At 35.1% G+C, this 23245-nt stretch overlaps 2 protein-coding genes across 3 annotated transcripts; both read left to right on the top strand.

The window, feature by feature from the left end:
- Positions 1–1706: 1706 nt before the first annotated feature.
- LOC149130756 (uncharacterized) lies at positions 1707–13730 on the top strand. Its single transcript, XM_089344217.1, has 3 exons — positions 1707–1788; positions 8206–9760; positions 13304–13730. The coding sequence occupies exon 2, from the start codon at positions 8576–8578 to the stop codon at positions 9701–9703; it is 1128 nt and encodes a 375-aa protein (XP_089200343.1). The 5' UTR covers positions 1707–1788; positions 8206–8575; the 3' UTR covers positions 9704–9760; positions 13304–13730.
- LOC149130755 (uncharacterized) lies at positions 1707–16061 on the top strand. Of its 2 annotated transcripts, XM_089344196.1 has the most exons (3): positions 1707–1788; positions 8206–9760; positions 13304–16061. In XM_089344196.1, exon 3 carries the CDS (start codon positions 13722–13724, stop codon positions 15339–15341), a length of 1620 nt encoding a protein of 539 aa, XP_089200322.1. In that variant the 5' UTR covers positions 1707–1788; positions 8206–9760; positions 13304–13721; the 3' UTR covers positions 15342–16061. The 2 variants fall into 2 exon arrangements, with proteins under 2 accessions (XP_089200322.1, XP_089200323.1); XM_089344197.1 differs by lacking the exon at positions 8206–9760.
- Positions 16062–23245: the final 7184 nt, after the last annotated feature.

Below are 23245 nucleotides of genomic sequence, written 5' to 3'. Positions count from 1 at the left end.
AACTCTCCTATACTTTTCTATCCTCTGCCCTATTCATTCTTGTACGTTGATGGCCAAGTCTAACACCTCATCACCTCTATTTTTATCTCTTTCTATGAGATTCCTCATGGTCCTTCCCTCCTCTCCTCAATTCAGACTAGTCATGCAACTCCTTTAAAGTGAGAACCCTGTTCTGCTCTCACAGCTTTACTACTCCTCCCTCAGTTTGTCTGTCTCCTTGACTCATGGTACTAACTCTCAATCTATTTATCAGTGGCTGTCTATCTTCCTTTCTCTCAATCTGTCTCTCTGTCTTCTCAAACATCGTCTTGACTGTGTGGCCTTGAAGAATGACAAGCATTTCATTTCTTAACCAATTCTTCAAACTATTCTAGGAAGAATTTGGGTAAATGCCTTTAGGTGATAATGGAGAATTCAGACAAATGCAGTGTCAATTTCATGAGTATGGAAATAATTCAACACTACAAGACATGCAGATTTGAGTGGCAAAGCCTTCGATGGCAGCTTTAAATGTCACAATTTTTTTTTATTCAGCACATAGGCCATGACACTGAGGGGACATAACAGTGTCACTACAAAATATCAGAAATCCTGGGTTTTTATAAGCTTCTCTGGACATTTCTAGAAGTGTACAGGAACTATATCCAAGAACAATTTTTGGTCGAAAACTAGGACGGCATTGGCTATAATTTGCATAAGCCAATGAAACGTATCTTTTCAAATTGACTTCATCTAAACTTGCCCTTAACCTTCCAATACCAAAGTACAACTTAATCAGCGGCTGCTAAGCTGAATGACAGGAATTGTGAAACCAAGCATCATCAAAAAAATAAAACTTATTTTTTATTATGTTGAAAAATTGTTCTAATGCCTCTTCATATATAATGCTGTTGAAAGGTGATAGAGAGAGACTAAAGTCTCTCTGACAACAAAACAAACAGATTACAAAGTAATTAATTTCAGTTCAAAACGTATCTGCTACAAAGTTTTTTTACTAGAATCTGACAAATAGTTGTTGTCTGGCGGAGGACTGATGACTAATTGAACATGAGAATAATTTCTTTCCTTACAGCTGCTACAACTCCAGCCAATGTCTCAAATATATTCCTATTCACTTTTAGCAATTCCTAAAAAATGAAACATTAACTAGTGAAGTTTGTGCAACGTCTGTGACCATTCCTGAGTGTAACACTGTCTGTTTCAACACACGTTTTCACATCAAGAATTTTGCAAAACAAACACATAAGCGTAAAGTGGTAAAATATTTTCCAGTTAAAATAAAGTGATTAAAACGAAGTCATTCTAGCGTCGGTACTTAGTGCAGCTTCAAAAAACAAAGGGACCTCTAGGGTCTGCCCATTTATCGTGGGATCAACATTATTTTCTGCTAGGATGACAGGGGTGAGTGAGATTTATGCGAAAGTGAGGTATTATACCGAAAGATACATTTTTTTCTTCCGCATTCTGAGATTGGTGTAGGATCGTGAATATTACAGGAATTGAATGATAAAAACGTGTCATGAGTTTCAAAGGAGACAGGAGAATAAATTAAAAGCGGAGTAATTGAAATTGCATTCAGATTAACGGGAGATAACTTGACATAGGTGAGTAATTTCAAGTCTTGTTCCACCAGTGACACTTTCCGGTTTCTTCGTGTTTCGTTTCAATTTTCCGTGTCAGTTTTTACATTTCACTTGTGAAATTTTAGTTCCGGGAAGAGGTTACTTACAGAAGACAAAGATTAGAAGAGATGGGAAACAGAAATTAGAAATTTATGAAGAAATGACAGTAAGTCCTTTACTCTATCTAATATAACAAGAATTAAATAGCTAGACTTCACTGTTGTAGAAAGATGAACGGGTTACGATGTAAACAGTGATGAAAAATTGGGAAAATTTTCAGATTAACACCCGCACGATTTTCACTAGGGTTTTAGGGTTAGGGACGGAATTCCCTAACCCTAACACCCTAGTGAAAATCGTGCGGGTGTTAATCTGAATATTTACCAAAAATTGTATATTCATTGCAGTGAAAGAATATAATTGCTTAAATAATTTATCTGTATGAAAAATACTGTTAATGTTAACATCTTTAATGAGTGAAGCATTTGAAAGTTATTATGAAAGGAATATAGAGTGAGAAAAAGTATTAGAGACCAGTATTTTTTGCTTTAAGCCCAGCAAGTATTGAATACAACCTCAGTCATCCGTCATTATTTGCAAAAGTTGATTTATAGGAAATATTTGCTTATATTCATTCAGTCGTCTTTCCTACGTTAATATAATGTATCTTTCCGTTTGATGTGTCGTAAAATTACTAGCACCACCGTGAGCAACCAGTTTTTGATCATTGCCATAAACTAGTTCAAAGAAGGCTTTTATTCAAACTTTACTTCTGCTCATTGTCTAATCTGTTAATCACGACTGTCCCACTATTAAGATGCGTTGTTTTATATTAGGTAAAGATAGCATCTATCGATCAACGTCATTTAACACTGCCGCATTTTCATACTCAATACAAAATACAATGTCTATTTGGCATAACTACAGGGTTGTACCCCCCACCACCGACTTTGGAAGGTGATAACTTTCAGAAAAATGAATATTTTTAAATTAAATTTTCTATGCATATATTATTTATGGTGGAGATGGAGTATATGTAATCTGGGTATACCCCCACTTAAAAATTTTTTTTTTTTTTTTACGGAATCCTATATGTTTCAGACCATGGAGAATCCGATTCTGGAAAAAAATTTTCAAAAATCTCAATTTCAAAATTTCGATCCCCCCCCGGTTTTTATATAGATCCACAGGGTAAACCTAACCCTAACCCTAACTCAAACCCTAACCCTAACCCTAACACTAGTTTTGTGAGATTTGGCTGTTATTTCTAGCATGTAAATAGCCTGCTTGGTGGCGGGGGGGAATTGAAATTTTTCAAAAATTTTTTTTTCAGAATCGGAATCTCCATAGCCTAAAACGTGGGATTCCGTAAAAAAAAATTAATAAATGAGGGGGGGGGAAAGGTTCAGATTACATATAGTCCATCTCTACCTTATTTATTATGTAGATTCCGAATATACAAAAATTGGTGGACATTGGAATTAGACGCTGAGGGAAAATGGCGGCACTATCATGCTATTAGCTGTCAGAAGTGAAAGTGCTCACTGCTAGTGAAGTATCTGTCTGTCTGCCTGTATGCCTGCAGAGAGAGAGACAGACAGACAGACATTTTGCTCGCTCTGGCCAGTCATGGTATTAGCTGTCAGTCGCCAAAGAATCGACAGGCATGCAGGCAGACAGACAGATACTTCACTAGCAGGCAGCACTTTCACTTCTGACAGCTAATAGCATGATAGTGCCAAAATGGCAGTAACTTTTTTATTTTTTAAGTTAGGCGATTTTCGTTTTCGATAATTTTCATTTTTGACATTGTGTTCTATATGTCCCGGTCACGCGATTCCCCTAAAAAAAATTTTTTGAGATACCCCCCCCCCCCCCCCCCCCCATCCAGGGCTACCTGCAACATGTAACCGATAGAAAGGCTGAAACGCAAGAAGCTGCAATCATTGAAAATGTGGAGCCAGGAAGTACGATTTTCACTGATATGTGGCCCAGTTACCAAAATCTTCAGAAACTGGGATACATTCATGGTACCGTGAACCATTCACAGAATTTTGTTGATCCCGTTAGTGGGGTATGTACGAATAGCGTAGAGGCATTTTGGTCACGAATAAAACGTAGGCTGAAATATAAAAGTGGATCATGCGGTAACATGAAATGGTCACATATTGATGAGGCAATGTACCGCGATTATTACGATATGAAGTGTGAGAATTCGTGGGAGAACTTTGCACTTAAAAAAAATATTTTAGGGAGAATCGCATGACCGGGACATATAGAACACATTATCGAAAACGAAAATCGCCTAACTTAAAAAATAAAAAAGTTACAGCCATTTTCCCTCAGTGTCTAATTCCAATGTCCACCCAAAAATTTTCGGGGAAAGTGTTTTGGATTGGGGGGTGGGGGACAATTTTCGGAAATTCCAACAGAGTCCACTTAAATTCCTCTTAACTTCCAGGAAAATGAATATTTTTTCGTGAAATTTTCTACAAATATACCTTGATGTATGTTCATTTCGAGCATGAAGGAATTTTGAAGGAAACAACTGCAGGTTATTTTTGAGAAGTGTTTCCCACTCGGTGGTGTTGCGGGGCAAGTCGTCCATAATTGTTTCATTTTTCTCTATTATGTGCGTATGTGCATCCGTAGATTTCTTATTTCTTTACTACCCACAAGGGGCTACACACAGAGGGGACAAACAAGGACAGACAAACGGATTAAGTTGATTATATCGACCTCAGTGCGTAACTGGTACTTAGTTAATCGACCCCGAAAGGATGAAAGATAAAGTCGGTAATCTTCAAGTTTAGGGGGATAAAAAAATTTTTTTTTAATATTCAAGGGAAATAACTGAACGACTTACCAGTATTATCCGTTTTCTTCTAGCTGTTTATAAATAAATCACACCCTAACGTCAATCAAATCACGCGTGTGATTTATTTATAAACAGAGATGTACGGAGAATACTGGTAAGACGTTCAGTTACTTCCCTTGAATATTTTTATTTATTTTTTTTATCCCCGGTAAAGTCGACCTCGGCGGAATTTGAACTCAGAACGTAACGGCAGACGAAATACCGCTAATCATTTCGCCCGGCGTGCTAACGTTTCTGCCAGCTCGCCGTAGATTTCTAATGAAGTAATAAGCAGAAAAGAGAAGCCGTCATAAGAAAACTTACGTTAAAAATAACATGCACACGATTTTTTTTCTCAATAGAAGTAAATCCCAAAGTAAACGTTTCTAGTAAAGTAGAAATATCTACGGATGCACATACGCACTTAATAGAGAAAAATGAAACAATTATGGACGACTTGCTCCGAAACACCACCGAGTTCATTTTTCTGAAAGTTATGACCTTCCAAAGTCGGGGGTGGGTACAACTCTGTAGTTATGCCGTCTATTTTTGATATTGTAGAAATGATAGGATATTATAATTCATAACAATCATACAGCGTGTTTGAGCTAATGTTGACAATTTATATACAAGGAAACACAATATACACTCCAAAATGAAAGTATTTTATAAAAATTAAAAAATAAAGTGGCCACTCTCAGGTATCACCATGACATGAAGACGGCTCCGGAACATAACCGATGCGTTCCACCGTGTCCCTGGGTAGATCTTCCAGCACGTGTCTTGATCATCACCTTGGCCTGGAGACACCCCTGAAGGCCATCATAGTGGTTAAGATAGTTTCCGTGATGTCCATGAATAGGTTTTACAGCCTTAACTCTCTTCATAGAGCGTTTAGCAGCAGTCATATGTTGCCATTTTGTTATCCATTGCAAACCATCCTAATACAGATAACTATTTTCAATATTCACTTGACTTCCAATCCTCCATGTCAGCTAACTTTTACTCAACTACAAATTTCATCTTTAGTAGCGGGACCCGTGGATATTTCATGGAATTAATGGTAAACTTATTGGGTTATATCTGAAAACTTTATTATAGAAAAAAAAAACAAAAAAAACTGCAAACGTAGCCTATGAAAATTCATAGTAAAAGTGCTAAGCATCATGCTATAATGTTGGAATATAAACTGGCTATGTTAAAACACCATTGAAAAGGTGAAAAAGTGGTAGTAATTGCATGATCTTTTTGAGATGAGTTGGACAACTGTATCGACAATTGTACATAATAAGGACAAGATTTTAGCACATATCAGATCCGAAGCCCCAGGGATGAAGAACACTGTCATCAATAAGAAAAGAGGCAAAATCTTTGAAGAAATGGAATGTCTTCTTTCTCTGTAGATTGCTAGGCTGAATCATCAGCGTGCTACTATTAGTCAAGAAATCATTTGAGAGAAAGTGTTGTCTTTGATTGAGGACCTGAAGGAAAATATCCAGCTGAGAAAGCCGTAGAGTTCAAGGCAAGTCAGGAATGGTTCATGAGATTTAAGGAGTGAAGAAGTTATCATTCTATTAAGAAGCAAGGTGAAAGTGCATCAGCTGATGAACAAGCAGCAGTGGAATTTCCTCATGCATTAAAGGAAATCATCGAAGAAAACGGGTTTCTGCCCGAACAGATTTTTAATGTTGACGAAACTGGATTATATTGGAAAAAATTGCCAGACCATTTATTCATTTCGAAGGAGGAGAAAACTATTCCAAACTACAAGGTCTCAAATGAACGTGTGACCATTATGTTGGGAGGTAATTAAGTTAAAACCATTGTGTGTATATCATGCACACAACCCTCATACCCTGAAGAACATACCCAAGGCATCTCTCCCTGTTATACGGATGGCTAATTCAAGAGCATGGTTTACTATTGTTGTTTTTGAAGATTGGTTCTTCAGTCATTTTATCCCAGCAGCAGAGAAGTACTGTAAGGAGAATGGGATTCCTTTTAATGTTTTACTTATCTAAGATAATGCTCTTGGCCACCTGCAAAACATCGTAGATTTTTACCCCAACGTTACCATCATATTCTTGCCTCCAAACACCACATCTCTTCTGCAGCCAGTGGATCAGGGAATAATTGCTATCTTCAAGTGTTACTATATGAAGCATATGCTGTGGCAAGCAATAGCTGCAATTGATCTTGATGAGTCCATCACACTTTGTGACTTTTGGAAGAGATGCAATATCTACAAGGCTGCAAAGAACATAGCAGACTTAGCCAGACCATACAGGCTAACCTCTATGGTCTGGCTAAGTTACCTTGGATATCCTCGTTGCTTATTTTGATATATATATATATATATCTGATATAGGTATTGCACTATGTTTTCTGATGTAATTTCAATAGCAAATTGAAAAGTGAAGTTTAATTCTTCAGGTAAATGTTTACTTCCGTTGGGTTAGCAAGAAAGTAATTTCAGTGTTTTAGTGTTGAAATAAGTCCTTTTTTTTTTTTTTTCATACAAAGAATGTGCTTAAATCAATTCTATATTTTCCATTTTGTTTGATGACCTTTTGCCATCTTTCTGGCAACTTCATGGTTCCACATTCATAAAACTTTTGATTGTTATCACCAAAAAACTGAAGCAAGTGTGATTTCAGGTCATCATCATTATATTGAAAGTTTTAGAAATCAAAGTATTTTACCAACTTCAAAATAAATGGTAATTTGATGGTGCACGGTCAGGGCTATATAGTGGATATATGATTGCTTCCTCCAGTTTCATTAGTTGTTGACATTAAACATCTGAATTGATCATTTGGTTCCTTGGAAGCAGCTCAAAATGCACAACGCCTTTGTAATCCCACCAAATTGATAGCATGACCCTTTTATTCTATGTAATTCAGCTTTTAATGTGGTTTCTGCTGGTTCATTGCACTTGGAGCATGATCGTTTTTCATTGATGTTGTAGACAACCCATTTCTCATCATCAGTGATGATTTGTTTCAAAAATAGGTTGATTTCATTGTGTTTGAGATGCATATCGCAACTATTGAATCATTGTGTTACATGAATCTCTTTCAATTTATGTGGAACCCAAATATTGAGCTTGTTAATCAGTCCAAGACATTTTGAATGATTTTCAATTGTTGTGTGTGATACATTTAACCTCTCAGCAATCTCTCACACATTTATATGACAATCAGATTCAATTATGGCTTTTATTCGGTCATCATCAACTTCAGTGAGTTGACCAGAATGTTGGTCATCTTTGAGAGAAAAATCTTCAGAATTGAATTTTTTAAACCATTTCTGATATGTGCGTTCTGTTAAGCAATCAACACCATAAACTCCACACCTGTCTTTGTGAGCCTCAGCAGCTTTCATACCTTTACGGAAATAAAAATGCAAAATATGGCAAAAATGTTCATTTTTGCACTCTGTGTTAAAATTGACACTGAACTAACAGCTGTAAACAAATTTACACGCAATTTGCTTTGAAAGTAAGCTAAATGTATTGACTATCAAAAGTCAAAAGGAAAAAATCATAACATTGACAAAAGTCATCGAGAAAAATCATAACTTTTATCTACTTGCAAAAAATGAAATTACTTTCTTGCCAGCCCAATACAATTTATCTTTGTAGAAATGTCGTAACACTTCAACTGTTGCATCTCTGCTATTAAAACATCCTCTATATCTTAAATTATTATTTCTCTGTTATTTCAGAATATCAGTCAAAGAATTGCTTACATCACATTCATCATCAACAAGTATTATCTTTTAAAGACTAAAGAAAAATGTTACATGCAACAATATATAATTCCATGGTAAACTACAGTGAAATATTTCTCTACTGTACAGTCTGCAGTATGTACAAGACGAATTTGCATTCTGACAATTAAATTTTGATGAAGTTTCAAATATGTTTGTGACATCTTCAGATATTGATGAAAATCAGAATTGATGGGAAAACAGCTGTAAAACATTTGAAACAAATAATGGAAGAAAAGTGAAACAAGAAAATAAACGAGAAAACTATTGAAACAATGGATAATGTTAAAGACTTAAAGGATTGATTTATTATTTTGTTGAAGAGATGCAAAAAGAGACTGAAAAATCCTCATACCATTGTAGTATCTGTCAAAAATCATTTTCTCTGGAACGTAACCTTATTAAACACAAATGTATTAAGAGAGGTGAGAAACCATATCCCTGTGAAATTTGTGGTAAATCATTCTCTAAAAATGATGATCTCACTGGACATAAACGTACTCATACAGGAGAAAAACCATATCACTGTGATATCTGTGGTAAATCATTTTCTCACTCTGGTGACTTAACTAAGCACACACGTACTCATACAGGAGAAAAACCATATCACTGTGATATCTGTGGTAAATCATTTTCTCAGTCTAGTGGCTTAGCTAAACACAAACGTACTCATACAGGAGAAAAACCATTTAAATGTGATATCTGTGGTAAATCATTCTCTAGAAATAATGATCTAACTAGTCATAAACGTACTCACACAGGAGAAAAACCATATCAGTGTGATATCTGTGGTAACTCATTCTCTAGAAATGATGCACTCACTATTCATAAACGAACTCACACGGGAGAAAAACCCTATCACTGTGATATCTGTGGTAAATCATTCTCTCAGTCTAGTAAATTAACTCAGCACACACGTACTCATACAGGAGAAAAACCATATCAGTGTGATATCTGTGGTAAATCATTCTCTGTATCTGGTCACTTAACTGATCACAAACGTACTCATACGGGAGAAAAACCATGTAAATGTGACATCTGTGGTAAATCATTCTCTAGAAATGTTGTTCTCACTAGACATAAACGTACTCACACAGGAGAAAAACCATATCACTGTGATATCTGTGGTAAATCATTCTCTATATCTAGTAACTTAACTGATCACAAACGTACTCATACGGGAGAAAAACCATGTAAATGTGACATCTGTGGTAAATCATTCTCTAGAAATGATGTTCTCACTTGTCATAAACGTACTCACACAGGAGAAAAACCATACCACTGTGATATCTGTGGTAAATCATTCTCTGTATGTGGTCACTTAACTAATCACAAACGTACTCATACGGGAGAAAAACCATATCACTGTGATATCTGTGGTAAATCATTCTCTGAATCTGCTCACTTGACTAGACATAAACGTACTCATACAGGAGAAAAACCATATCACTGATATCTGTGGTAAATCATACTTTGAATCTGTTAACTAACCACAAACATACTGATACAGGTGAGTAACCATATCACTGTGATATGTGGTAAATATTTTTCTGCAAATACATATAGATGCATATATATATGTATACATATAGAAGCATATATATATATGTATACATATAGAAGCATATATATATATGTATACATATAGATATATAGATGCATATATATATGTATACATATAGATATATAGATGCATATATATATGTATACATATAGATGCATATGCATATATACACACACACACATATATATATATATATATATATATATATATATATATATATATATATATATATATATATATATGCATATAGATATATTTCTGCATATATAGATATATGTACTAGCTGGTCTACCCGGTAATTCCTGGCGGTAAAGATGTTCTATTTAAACTCTTATTACTCTGATATAAAAAAGCAATTTTGTTATAACTGCCACAAAAGGTGTATTTTCTGTCATGAAACAGTATAAAAAGCTGTTAGCTGGAGGAGGGAGAGATTGTCGAAGGTTGGCGGGAGAGGTTTCCGGAGGTTGTCGGAGGTTGTTGAGAGAGATTCTTGGAGGTTGTCGGGAAAGGTTTTCGGAAGTTGTCAGAGGGAGATCTGTCTTTATTCCAAAATTTCAGTCTTGCAGTGCTTCGTGATACACAGTGATTTTGGTTTTGCCGTTGGGTGCATAGATGAATAAATTTTCCAGATTTCCAGCTCAACAGCATCCAGCAAAGAGAAAAAGCAGGATTGGGACACGCTTATTAAATTCGTTCGTAGTGGCATTTTAAAGGTTAACTTTATCAAAGCTAATATATAAATGTAGTAAATATAAGCCCCAAAAAGTATGTATGTATGTATATAAAAGTATGAATGAAGTCTTTAAGGTTTAGCAGTTCAAAACTGAGTTGTAAGATGCAGAATTTGGTCCGCTGATCATGAGAATCAAATATTGATCACTTCGCTAAAAACTGACAACTGTAAATGTAGGTGCAGGAGTGGCTGTGTGGTAAGTAGCTTGCTTACCAACCACATGGTTCCGGGTTCAGTCCCACTGCGTGGCATCTTGGGCAAGTGTCTTCTACTATAGCCTCGGGCCGACCAAAGCCTTGTGAGTGGATTTGGTAGACGGAAACTGAAAAGAAGCCCGTCGTATATATGTGTATATATATATATGTATATAAAAATATAATTAAGGGATCAGCAAAACATTTGCTTCACCACATACCGAAGTTCAGAAATAGCAGCTAAAAAGCTGAGACTCCAACAGATAGTATTACTTGTAACTCACAAAGGCAAAACAAGAAGAAAAGACAATGAAAACTAACCAGTCGAAGTTAATCATAGACGCGTTTCTGGTTTAGGAGCGATAACACTCCATTTCCTCTTCGGTATGATATTCTAGTTGTATATTCGACGGTGCTAGCAATTGTGCAGCTGCTATTTCTGAACTTCGGTATGTGGTGAAGCAACTGTTTGCTGATCCCTTAATTATATTTATAAATGTATAAGAACTTTAAATAAGTTCTCCACCGATAATGGTGTTTACATACCGAAGGGCTTGGTAAAAATTACTAATTGTTAATTTATTAATAAATTGATAAACCTTTACCCTTTTAATTGTAATATATATATGTGTATATATATGTGTGTGTCTGTGTTTGTCCCCCCTAGCATTGCTTGACAACCGATGCTGGTGTGTTTATGTCCCCGTCACTTAGCGGTTCGGCAAAAGAGACCGATAGAATAAGTACTAGGCTTACAAAGAATAAGTCCCTGGGTCGATTTGTTCGACTAAAGGCAGTGCTCCAGCATGGCCGCAGTCAAATGACTGAAACAAGTAAAAGAGTAGTAGATATAAGTATCCTTTTCAGGGCCTCTATTATCGATTTTTTTTTTTCAACAATCTAAGTTTCCAGAAAATGAGTTCTAGTTGTTCAGGTAAATGTTTACTTCTGTTGGTTTGGCAAGAAAGTAATTTCGGTGTTTTAGTATTGAAAAAAAAAAATCATTATTTTTCATACAAAGAATGAACTTGCATCAGTTACATATTTTCCATTTTGTTCAACGACCTTTTGCCATCTTTAATTAACCCTTTAGCATTTAAGCCGGCCAAAAGTATTCTGCCCATTCTATGTTCAAACTGACCAGATCTTGTCTTTCACACCAACCCTACAATAACATTTTAAAAATTAACAGCTACCTCATCAAAATCTCATAGCTACGAGATAATGCTTGATTAGTTCAAAACAATGTGGATAAAAAAGCATTATTTAGGGCAGAATAATGTAAACACTAAAGGGTTAATCGCAACCTCATGAATCCATACTCATAGAACTTCTGGTCCTTATTAACCAAAAACAAAAGCAAGTGCGATATCGGGTCATAATCATTATTGAAAGTTTTACCATTGAAAGAATTTTGCAAACTTGGAAATAAATGGTAATCAGACGGTGCAAGGTCAGGGCTATGTGGTGGATGTGACATCACTTCCCAACCAAGTTCCAATAATTTTTCCTGAGTTAGCAAAGACATGTGTGGTCTAGTGTTGTCATGGTAAAGTATGATTCCTTTATTATCTGCCAATTCTGGCTGTTTTTCTATGATTGCTTCCTCCACTTTCATTAGTTGTTGACATTAAACATCTGAATTGATCATTTGGTTCCTTGGAAGCAGCTCAAAATGCACAACGCCTTTGTAATCCCACCAAATTGACAGCATGACCTTTCTTTGATGCAGTTCAGCTTTCGATGTGGTTTGTGCTAGTTCATTACACTTGTACCATAATCGTTTTCGATTGATGTTATTGTAGACAACCTATTTCTCATCACCAGATGATTCATTTCAGAAACAAGTTGATTTCATTGCTTTTGAGATATATATCATAACTATTGAATCATTGTGTTACACGAATCTCTTTCAATTTATGTGGAACCCAAATATTGAGCTTGTTAATCAGTCCAAGACATTTTGAATGATTTTCAATTGTTGTGTGTGATACATTTAACCTCTCAGCAATCTCTCACACATTTATATGACAATCAGATTCAATTGTGGCTTTGATTCGGTCATTATCAACTTCAGTGAGTTGACCAGAATGTTGGTCATCTTTGAGAGAAAAATCTTCAGAATTGAATTTTTTAAACCATTTCTGATATGTGCGTTCTGTTAAGCAATCAACACCATAAACTCCACACCTGTCTTTGTGAGCCTCAGCAGCTTTCATACCTTTACGGAAATAAAAAATGCAAAATATGGCGAAAATGTTCATTTTTGCACTGTGTTAAAATTGACACTGAACTAACAGCTGTAAACAAAATTTTGGCCAATTTGCGTCTAATATAAGCTAAACATAATGGCTATCAAAAGTGAACAGGAAAAATTCATAACATTGACAAAAGTTATTGAAAAAAATAGCAACATTATCTATTTGTACAAATTGAAATTAATTTCTTGCCAACCCAATACAATTTATCTTTGTAGAAACATAGTAACACTTCCACTGTTGCATCTCTGCTATTAAAACATTCTCTATATCTTATACTGTTGTTTCTCTATTATTTCAGAATATCAGTCAAAGAATTGCTTACATCAGATTCATCATCAACATTAATTATCTCTTAAAGACTAAAGAAAAACGTTACATGCAACAAATATATAACTCTGTGGTAAACTACAGTGAAATATTTCTTCTGAATGGAGATTAATGGCAGCATTTCTCTACTGTACAGTCTGTAACATGTACAAAATGAATTTACATTCTTGTAATGAAATTTGGATGAAGTTTCAAATATGTTTGGGGCATCTTCAGATATTGATGAAAATCCAGAGTTGATGGGAAAACATTTGTAAAACATTTGAAAGAAATCATCAATAAAAACTGAAACAAGAAAATAAATGTATATTGTTCTGGAAGAAGAAAACTATTGAAACAATGGATAATGTTACAGACTTCAAGGACTGATTTATTATTTTGTTGAAGAAATGGAAAAAGAGACTGAAAAATCCTCATACCATTGTGGTATCTGTCAACAATCATTTTCTCTGGAGAGTAACCTCATTAAACACGAATGTATTGAGAGAAGTGAGAAACCATATCCCTGTGACATCTGTGGTAAATCATTCTCTGAATCTGGTCACTTAACTAAGCACGTACGTACCCATACAGAAGAAAAACCATATCACTGTGATGTCTGTGATAAATCATTCTCTTTAAGTACTTATTTGACTAGACATAAACGTATCCATACAGGAGAGAAGCCATATCATTGTGATATCTGTGGTAAATCATTCTCTATACCATATCTTTTAACTAAACATAAACGTACTCATACAGGAGAAAAACCATATCAGTGCAGTATCTGTGGTAATTCATTCTCTGATTCTGGTTATTTGATTGAACACAAGCGTACTCATACTGGAGAAAAACCATATCACTGCGATATCTGTGGTAAATCATTTTCTCAAACTGGCCATTTAAATAAACACATGCGTACTCATACAGGAGAAAAACCACATCAGTGCAGTATCTGTGGTAATTCATTCTCTTCAACTGATGGTCTCACTATACATAAACGTATTCATACTGGTGAGAAGCCATATCACTGTGATATCTGTGGTAAATCATTTTCTCAAACTGGCCATTTAAATAAACACATGCGTACTCATACAGGAGAAAAACCACATCAGTGCAGTATCTGTGGTAATTCATTCTCTACAACTGATGGTCTCACTATGCATAAACGTATTCATACTGGTGAGAAGCCATATCACTGTGACATCTGTGGTAAATCATTTTCGCATTCTAGTGCCTTAACTAAGCACACACATACTCATACGGGAGAAAAACCATATCACTGTGATATCTGTGATAAATCATTTTCTCACTCTGGTTACTTAACTATGCACAAATTTACTCACACAGGAGAAAAACTGTATCACTGTAATATCTGTGGTAAATCATTTTCTAGAAATTATGTTCTCACTTGTCATAAACGTACTCACACAGGAGAAAAACCCTATCACTGCGATATCTGTAGTAAATCATTCTCTGATTCTCGTTATTTTATTGAACACAAGCGTACTCATACTGGAGAAAAACCATATCACTGTGATATCTGTGGTAAATCATTTTCTCACACTGGCCATTTAAATAAACACATGCGTACTCATGCAGGAGAAAAACCATATCACTGTGATATCTGTGGTAAATCATTCTTTGAATCTGCTCACTTGACTAAGCACAAACGTACTCATACAGTAGAAAAACCATATCACTGTGGTATCTGTGATAAATCATTTTCCCAATGTGGTTACTTGACTAAGCACAACCGTACTCATACAGGAGAAAAACCATATCACTGTGATATCTGTGGTAAATCATTCTCTGAATCTGGTCACTTGACTAAGCACAAACGTACTCATACAGGAGAAAAACCATATCACTGTGTTATCTGTGGTAAATCATTCTCTAGTAATTATTGTCTCACTGGTCATAAACGTATGCACACAGGAGAAAAACCATATCACTGTGATATCTGTGGTAAATCATTCCCTACAAATAGTCACTTAAATAATCACAAATGTACTCATACGGGTGATTAACCATATCACTGTGGTACATATTTTAATGAAAGAACTCATTTAACTAAATCTAAACGCATTCATGCAGAGAAGCCATATGACCGTGATATCTGCAGTAAATCATTCTCTCAAATTAACGACTTCACTAATCGTAAATGTATTCACACAGGAGAAAGGCCATGTATCTGTGATATCCATGGTAAATCATTCTCCACAACTCATGCTTGAAGTAGACAAAGATATTCATACAAAAAGAGTCCTTACCAATGTCATATCTGTCGTAAATCATTCTTTATTTTAAATTATTCTCTGTAATGAAAGTGAGGTAGGGTCCCATTTAGCTATTCACTTGGAAGTGTTACTCTATTATCGTTCCTCACACAATGGTAAACTTCTCATGACCATTTTTTTTCACTTGTGTAATATATACCCTCGACTTCACCTAATTATTCATCTCATTTTGTTTTTCGCTTTGAAGTAGTATTTTAAAGCTAAAGGCTTTTCTTAATGCCATCCATTTAATCACCTTTTACATTACATAGGCAAGGTGTGCCATACCTGTGTTGCAAAACCAAGATACACAGTGTTTGTCAAAGTATATTGTATGAGAAATTAAATAATCATCAATGTATTCCCAAAGGAAAGAAAATATAATGCTATTTTACATATAACTACTACTGTGTCGACATAAGTGTGTCACTTACTGCTGTAATATTTCTAATAAAAACCATTCATTCACTATGCTTGTATTTATTCCATCATTCCTGCCCCACTCTTCTGCACCTGTTCCTGCAAATTATCCAACATTATGTCACTTGCGTTGTCCTTCTCCTGTCTACTGTATTATCATTCTGCTGCGTTGAATTCTCAGTCACCTCCTACTCCCTCTCTCCCTCCCTATGTGTCTTGCATCATTGCAGGTTGCCTACTTTCCATCTCATCACCCTTTCAGCATCCCTCACCCCTCCTACACTCTTGCAACCTCCACCCTCATTCCCATTTCACTTCCCTCTACCCTATTCGTTCCTGTACTTTGAAGACAAATTCTAACACATCATCACCACTATTTTCATCTCTTTCTATGAGTTCCATGAGATTCCTCATCATCCTTCCCTTCTAATCTCAGTTCTGACTAGTCATGCAGCTCCTCTAAAGTGAGAAACTGGTTCTGCTCTCACAGCTTTACCACTCCTCTCTCAGTTTGTTTATCTGTCTGTCTCCTTGTCTCACAGTCCTAACTGTCTGTCTTTCTATCTATCAGTCTGTCCCTCTGTCTTCTTGACTGTGTGGCCTATAATCTGTAGTTTTTACATCATTCCTTTCTCAAGAGAAGCATGAAATCTAAATAAAGCTGGTTTATTCATACATTATTTTTCTGTCATTTTTAAATGGAGAACATCTAATCAAATCATGTGTTGATCCAATCAATAAATTATAGATTTCGGTTTTATTTTATACTAGCAGAAATACCCGGCTTTGGCCGGGTTAAAGAGAATAATGAAATCTAAAACCGCCGTCTAGACTACGCAACCCTCAACTGTTAGTAGCTACGATATCATATTTCTACATTAATAACTCTCCAATCCATGCCAGCATGGAACATAGACATTAAGTGGAATGCCAGTCTCTCATCTAGGAGGGCCTTGAAATCAATGTTACCAACTGGGGACTATGTGTGTCGTAGTGATAATAAAAAGACCCAAAGGAGGTCTGCAACGAAATAATTTTACTCAACACTTTGCAAGTGAATCAGTGGAGGCAAAGATGCGTCTCATTTACTTGACAATTTATGCACCACATTGCAGAAATCATAATGTAAGTATATCTGAAAGGGTAGTCTTACACTGTTGTACCGTTGAATTACAAATAATGCTCATCTGTTATGTTCGGGTTAAAATTTCATCAACATCAAAAATATATGAATTTTCATGGGAGTTATGGCCGTTATACATAGAATATAATTTCCAAATTTCATAAAGATCCGTTCAGTACTTTTGACGTAGTTTTGGATAAGAAAACAAATGACTAATGTGTGTGTTTGTGTGTGATGGGTGTATATATGTATAGATATCTGTATGCATGTATATATATGTATATATGTGTACATATTACATGTACATATATATATATATATATATATATATATATACACATCTACACATGTGTATACATATACATGTATGCATATAGATCTATATCTATATATATATATATCTATGCATATACGTGTACATATACTTGTATATGTATACATATACATCTCTTTCTCTCTCTCTGAAAGTATCTGTCATTACAGTATCGAAATGTGATTGTTTCAGTTAGTAGAATAGTTTCATTTTTAAAGTGAAAGTATTTGACATGAGTGTTTTTGTTTCACTTTTGACACGTAATACTTAAATAGTGGAGGAGATATTATGTTGCCATGGGCTCGAACTCTGCAAGAAGTTAAAAATTTTTTTGACTAAAACACAACTGGAACCTTAAGTAAGGCATCTGTAAAGTTTGAATGAAATTGGTTGCGTAGTTCTCGAGTTTTAGGGATTCACACAGACAGACAGACACACATTCTCATTTTTATATATATAGATAAATACCAAACATTAAAGGTTATCATGCAGTGAACGAGAGATAAACAACAGGATAACTTTGTATATTAAAAATGTTAATGATATTGGTGGAAGTTGATAGGCATCATGCTTTCTCTTTGTGCTTCACACTTGTCTGGCAATCGTTCAACCTTTTGATCCACCAATGAATTTCATCCCCTGACACCTTCAGACCAGAGAAATTGAACTGTTGACCCCTTTACTTCCTTGGTGCATACTACCATCAGAGCAACTATTTTTACTCTGTAACACAAGAAAACTAGAGTGATAAAGGTACAACCCCAATTATATAATTATAAGAGTACCTCCCTTTGAAGAAAAATTTGGCGAAAGTACGGACCATTTTTTTACTTTCCTTTGCATCTCTCTCTCTCCTTTTTACTTATCTATCTGTCCATCTATCTATCTATTGTTGCCATATCGCGATTCACCTATTGCGGTTTATTATTTAAGCTTACATTGATTCCTCTGGTGTTGTTTTGCATTTATAATAAAATAATTATATACAAATTATACAAGAAATGTTTTTTTTAAATACAGTACAGAACTCCCACGATAGTCAAGGGATTACTGTATATAATGTATGTCTGTGTGAAATCATAAAAGGTAAGTTGGCTGAATCTTTAGAGCATTAGAAAAAAAATGCCTTACAGCTTATATCTCCGGTCTGTACAGACTGCATTCAAATGTTCTTGAGATCAGCGGAATTATGATGTAAGCATTTGCTAAAACCCCTCATATCCGGTTTTATTTTTACGAATTTTAGCAAAATTTTTTTGATTCTGTCTTCTGCATAATGGAATTAATATGATTATGTAAAAGAAAGAAAATGTTTTAAAATTCCCTCCTTCCCCTTACACCACCCTAGCCCCCACCCCTAATTCCAAAAGTTTCTACTGTTTTTCTAGTTTCTTTTTTTTAATTCATTCATGGCTTTAAAATATAGTCCATCCAAATCTACCATTCGTTTCTCTTCAAAATTTCCAAATTATTTTTCAAATTCTTCAAACTCAAAATGAAAAATTCTTAAACATTCGGACATGTGCATGACCAAAGAGAGAATCATACACCCACTAGGCACAGGATCTACCAAATGAGATGAGTGGTTCACTGTTCCATGGGTCTATCCCAGTCTGGATAGATTGTTATAGCTGGGCCACATATCCATCAAAAATGCTGGAACATGCTTCAGCCTTTTCAATAATGGCTGCTTCTAATTTCTCTGCTTTTCAGTCAGGAAAGACTTTCAGGGACCCTCTTTTTATAGTGTTATCATATATTCCAAGTATCCAAAACTTCTTCACCACTTCATTTTTCCTCTTAAAAAGAAGGATTTTGTCCACTTCAGACCTCCCAATTTCTTCTTGTCTGTCACCAGTTTTTGGGTACACATTTCCCTGAAAAAATTCATACCATATAGGCTCAGGAGTGGCTGTGTGGTAAGTAGCTTGCTTACCAACCACATGCTTCTGGGTTCAGTCCCACTGCGTTGCACCTGGGGCAAGTGTCTTCTACTATAGCCTGGGGCCAACCAAAGCCTTGTGAATGGATTTGGTAGACGGAAACTGAAAGAAACCTGTCGTATATATATATATATATATATATATATGTGTGTGTGTCTGTGTCTGTGTTTGTCCCCCCACCATTGCTTGGCAACCGATGCTGGTGTGTTTACGTCCCCATAACTAAGCAGTTTGGCAAAAAGGAACAGATAGAATAAGTACTAGGCTTACAAAGAATAAGTCCTGGGGACGATTTGTTCAACTAAAGGTGGTGCTCCAGCATGTTTTGGTAATTCATATTTAGAAAGTTGATGTTTGATTTGGCTGTTGTTTCTAGCTTGTCAGAGAAAACACTTTAATCCTATTATCTAATCTCCATATTTTTCTACGTATTTCACCAAAAAAAAAATTCTAAAAAAATTGAATAATGAAGAAATTAGGCGGTGGGGGCAATTTAAATTTTGAAATGCAGATTTTTTTTGCAGATTTGGAATCTTCGCACTCAAATTAGTGAGTTTCTGTATTTCTGTAGAGAAAAAAAACCCCCAAAAACGGAAGGAGGTGCAGTCCATACTCTTTACTTCCGCCCTATTTTCCTTAAAGTTACAAGGATTTTGTGAATTTTCTGAAGTCCTCTCCCCACTCTTTCGGAAAAGATTTTACCCACAAATTTCTTTATAATCGTAATCTATGCAATTTGAAAGGTATTTATATTAAATTTCATTTAAAGAGAAACCATTTTCCTAAGAGTTATGAGGGAAAAACTCGGATTTTTCCCCCATCACCTAGTTGCTTTCTCCTCAGTTTTGGTTTCATATTCGTTTCCTACACATTTTTTTACACCCGTGGCACTATTTTATTTTATCTCGTTTCCGGGTAATGTAAACATTAACCTACTATTCGTTCGTTTTTAACTTTAGATTTTTTTTTTGTATTTTTGGTTTATTCGTCTCTGACTATTCCTCAATATCAATACTTGTTGCAACACACGTTTTCACATGAAGAATCTTGCAAAACAAATGCATAAATGTAAAGTTGTAAAATATTCTCTAGTTATAACGAAGTGATTGAAACGAAGCCATTCCACTTTCATTACTTAGTGCCGAATTCAAAAAGCAAAGAAGGAGCTCTCAAGACACTGTCCATTTATCTTGCGATGAACATTATTTTCTGCTTGGATGGCAGGGGTGAGTGTGATTTTTCTGAGAGTGAAGTATTGTACTGAGAAATACAATTTTTTCCTTCACATTTTAAAATTAGCTTCGAATCGTGAATATTACATGAATTGAATGATATAAACCTGTCGTGAGTGGCAAAAGAGACAGGGTGGAGATGAAAGAGGACTAATTGAAATCGCGTTCAGATTAAGGAGAGATAACTTGACATTGGTGGGTAATTTCAAGTCTTTTCACACCGGTGAAACTTTCCGGTTTCTTCGTGTGTTTCGTTTCAGTTTTCCGTGTCAGTTTTTACATTTCCCTTGTGAAATTTAAGTTCTGTAAAGAAATCATTTCCTGAAGACGAAGATAAGAAGAGATGGGAAACAGAAATTAGAAGTTTATGGAGAAATACAAGTAAGTCCTTTACTCAGCGGTGTGAAAGTAACAATTTGATAGATTCGTAGTCTAATATAACAAGAATTAAATATCTAGACTTCACTGTAGTAGAAAGAACGGATTACGATGTAAGTTGTGATGGAAAATTGTATATTCATTGGCGTGGGGAAATATAATTGCTTAAATGATTTATCTGTATGAAAGTACTATGCTAATGTTAACATCTTTAATAAATGAAGCATTTGAAGATTATTATGAAAGAAAAATATGAGACCAATATATTCTTTTTTTTGCTTTTAGCCCAGTAAAAGTCGATTTATAGGAAATATTTGCTTATATTCATACAGTCGTCTTTCCTACGTTAATATAATGTATCTTTCTGTTGGATTTGCCATAAAATTACGTGCCACCACCGAAAACAACCAGTTTTTGATCATGCAGCATGTTCGAGCTAAATTTGACAAATTACATAAAAGGAAACACAATATACAATCCCCCCAAAATAAACTTTATGAAAATTGAAAACGAATAAAAATATCAACTAGGTTATGTCAAGTAGCTGGAAAAATACAGATTATTCAAAGTAGCTACCCTCAGCTATCACCATGACATGAAGACGGCTCCGGAACATAACCGATGCGTTCCAATGTGTACCTGGGTAGATCTTCGAGCACGTGCTTTATCTTGGTCATCACCTCGGCCTGGAGACACCCCTGAAGACCATCATAGTGGTTAAGATGGTTTACGTGATGTCCATGAATAGGTTTTACAGCCTTTAAACTTTTCATAAAGCATTAAGCCGCAGTTATGGTGTTAGCATTTTGATATCCAGCGCAAACCATCCTAATACAGATAACTATTTTCAATATTCACTTGACTTCCAATCCTCCATGTCAGCTAACTTTTACTCAACTACAACTTTCATCTTTACTAGCGGGACCCGTGGATATTTCATGGAATTCATGGTAAACTTATTGGGTTATATCTGAAAACTTTATTAAAAAGGAAAAAAAGAACTGAAAACACAGCCTGTGTTAGTTACATTTCACTTGTGAAACTTTAGTTCCACGAAGAGATTATTTACGGAAGAAATGGGAAACAGAAATTAGTGATTCATGTAAATCCTTTGCACAGCAGTGTGAAAGTAATAACTTGATAGATCCATTGTCTAATATAACTAGAATTAAATATATAGACTTCACTGTAGTTGGAAGATGAATGGATTACGATGTAAATTCATTGGAGTAGGGGTATATAATTACTTAAATATTAAATAATTCATCTGTATGGATAATACTATGTTAAAGTTAAGATCTTCAATGAGTGAAACATTTGAAGTTATTATGCAAGAAATATAGAGTGAGAAAAAGTATTAGAGACCAATATTTTTTGCTTTAAGCCCAGCAAGTATTGAATACAACCTCAGTCATTCGTCGCTATTTGCAAAAGTTGATTTATCGGAAATATGGCATTATATTCATACAATCGTCTTTCCTACGTTAATGTTTTTTTCCGTTTGATCAGCCATAAAATTACGGTATTATTCGAGCCTTTCACCCACACAATTTCACCGAGAAGAAAAAAAAAAACTCGGATTTTTTTTGCGTGGAATGAAGTACCCTAGCCACCTAATACAATACAAATTCCTTATTTTTGTTCGGAAAAATGGGGTGGATGGCAAGCCGCACTCCCATATCCTGGAATCATTTTATTTTTTTATTTTTCATTGATTGAACTCTGGTGACCTCCTAATTATGCTACAAATGTCTTTTTGGTTTCGGAAAACAGGGTGGAACCCTTGGAAATTTCACACCCACCACCCATTTTTTGTTATTTCTTTCTTTACCCATAATTTTGGATTACATTAGATTGAAGATTCAAATAAGTTTGAAATGAATAAGTGAAAATGCAGAGATTATAGAAGTTAGTGGTTACGAAGTGTGTGGAGAGATAGCGAAGGTATTTAAATTAGAGAATGATTTGGCCAAAGATATCATATTGGTATGGCTTCTTTTGTGTATGAATATGTTTGTACAGATCTATATTTAGGAGATGAGCAATTATGTACATTATTTACAATACTTACATTTGACGGATATTTGGCCTGATCTTGTTTGTTTGTTGTTAACGCAATGTTTCGGCTGATATACCCTCCAGCCTTCATCAGGTGTCTTAGGGAAATTTCGAACCTGGGTTCTCATTGCTAACATATTTTTCGATGTTACTATTATTGATAATCAGCCGAACCAGTGTGTTAACAA

The sequence above is a fragment of the Octopus bimaculoides genome, chromosome 28 (genome assembly GCF_046866305.1).
Source record: "Octopus bimaculoides isolate indiv1 chromosome 28, ASM4686630v1, whole genome shotgun sequence".
NCBI lineage: Eukaryota > Metazoa > Mollusca > Cephalopoda > Octopoda > Octopodidae > Octopus > Octopus bimaculoides.
Note: the sequence above shows the minus strand (reverse complement) of the source record. Positions and strands in the feature narration are given on the sequence as shown.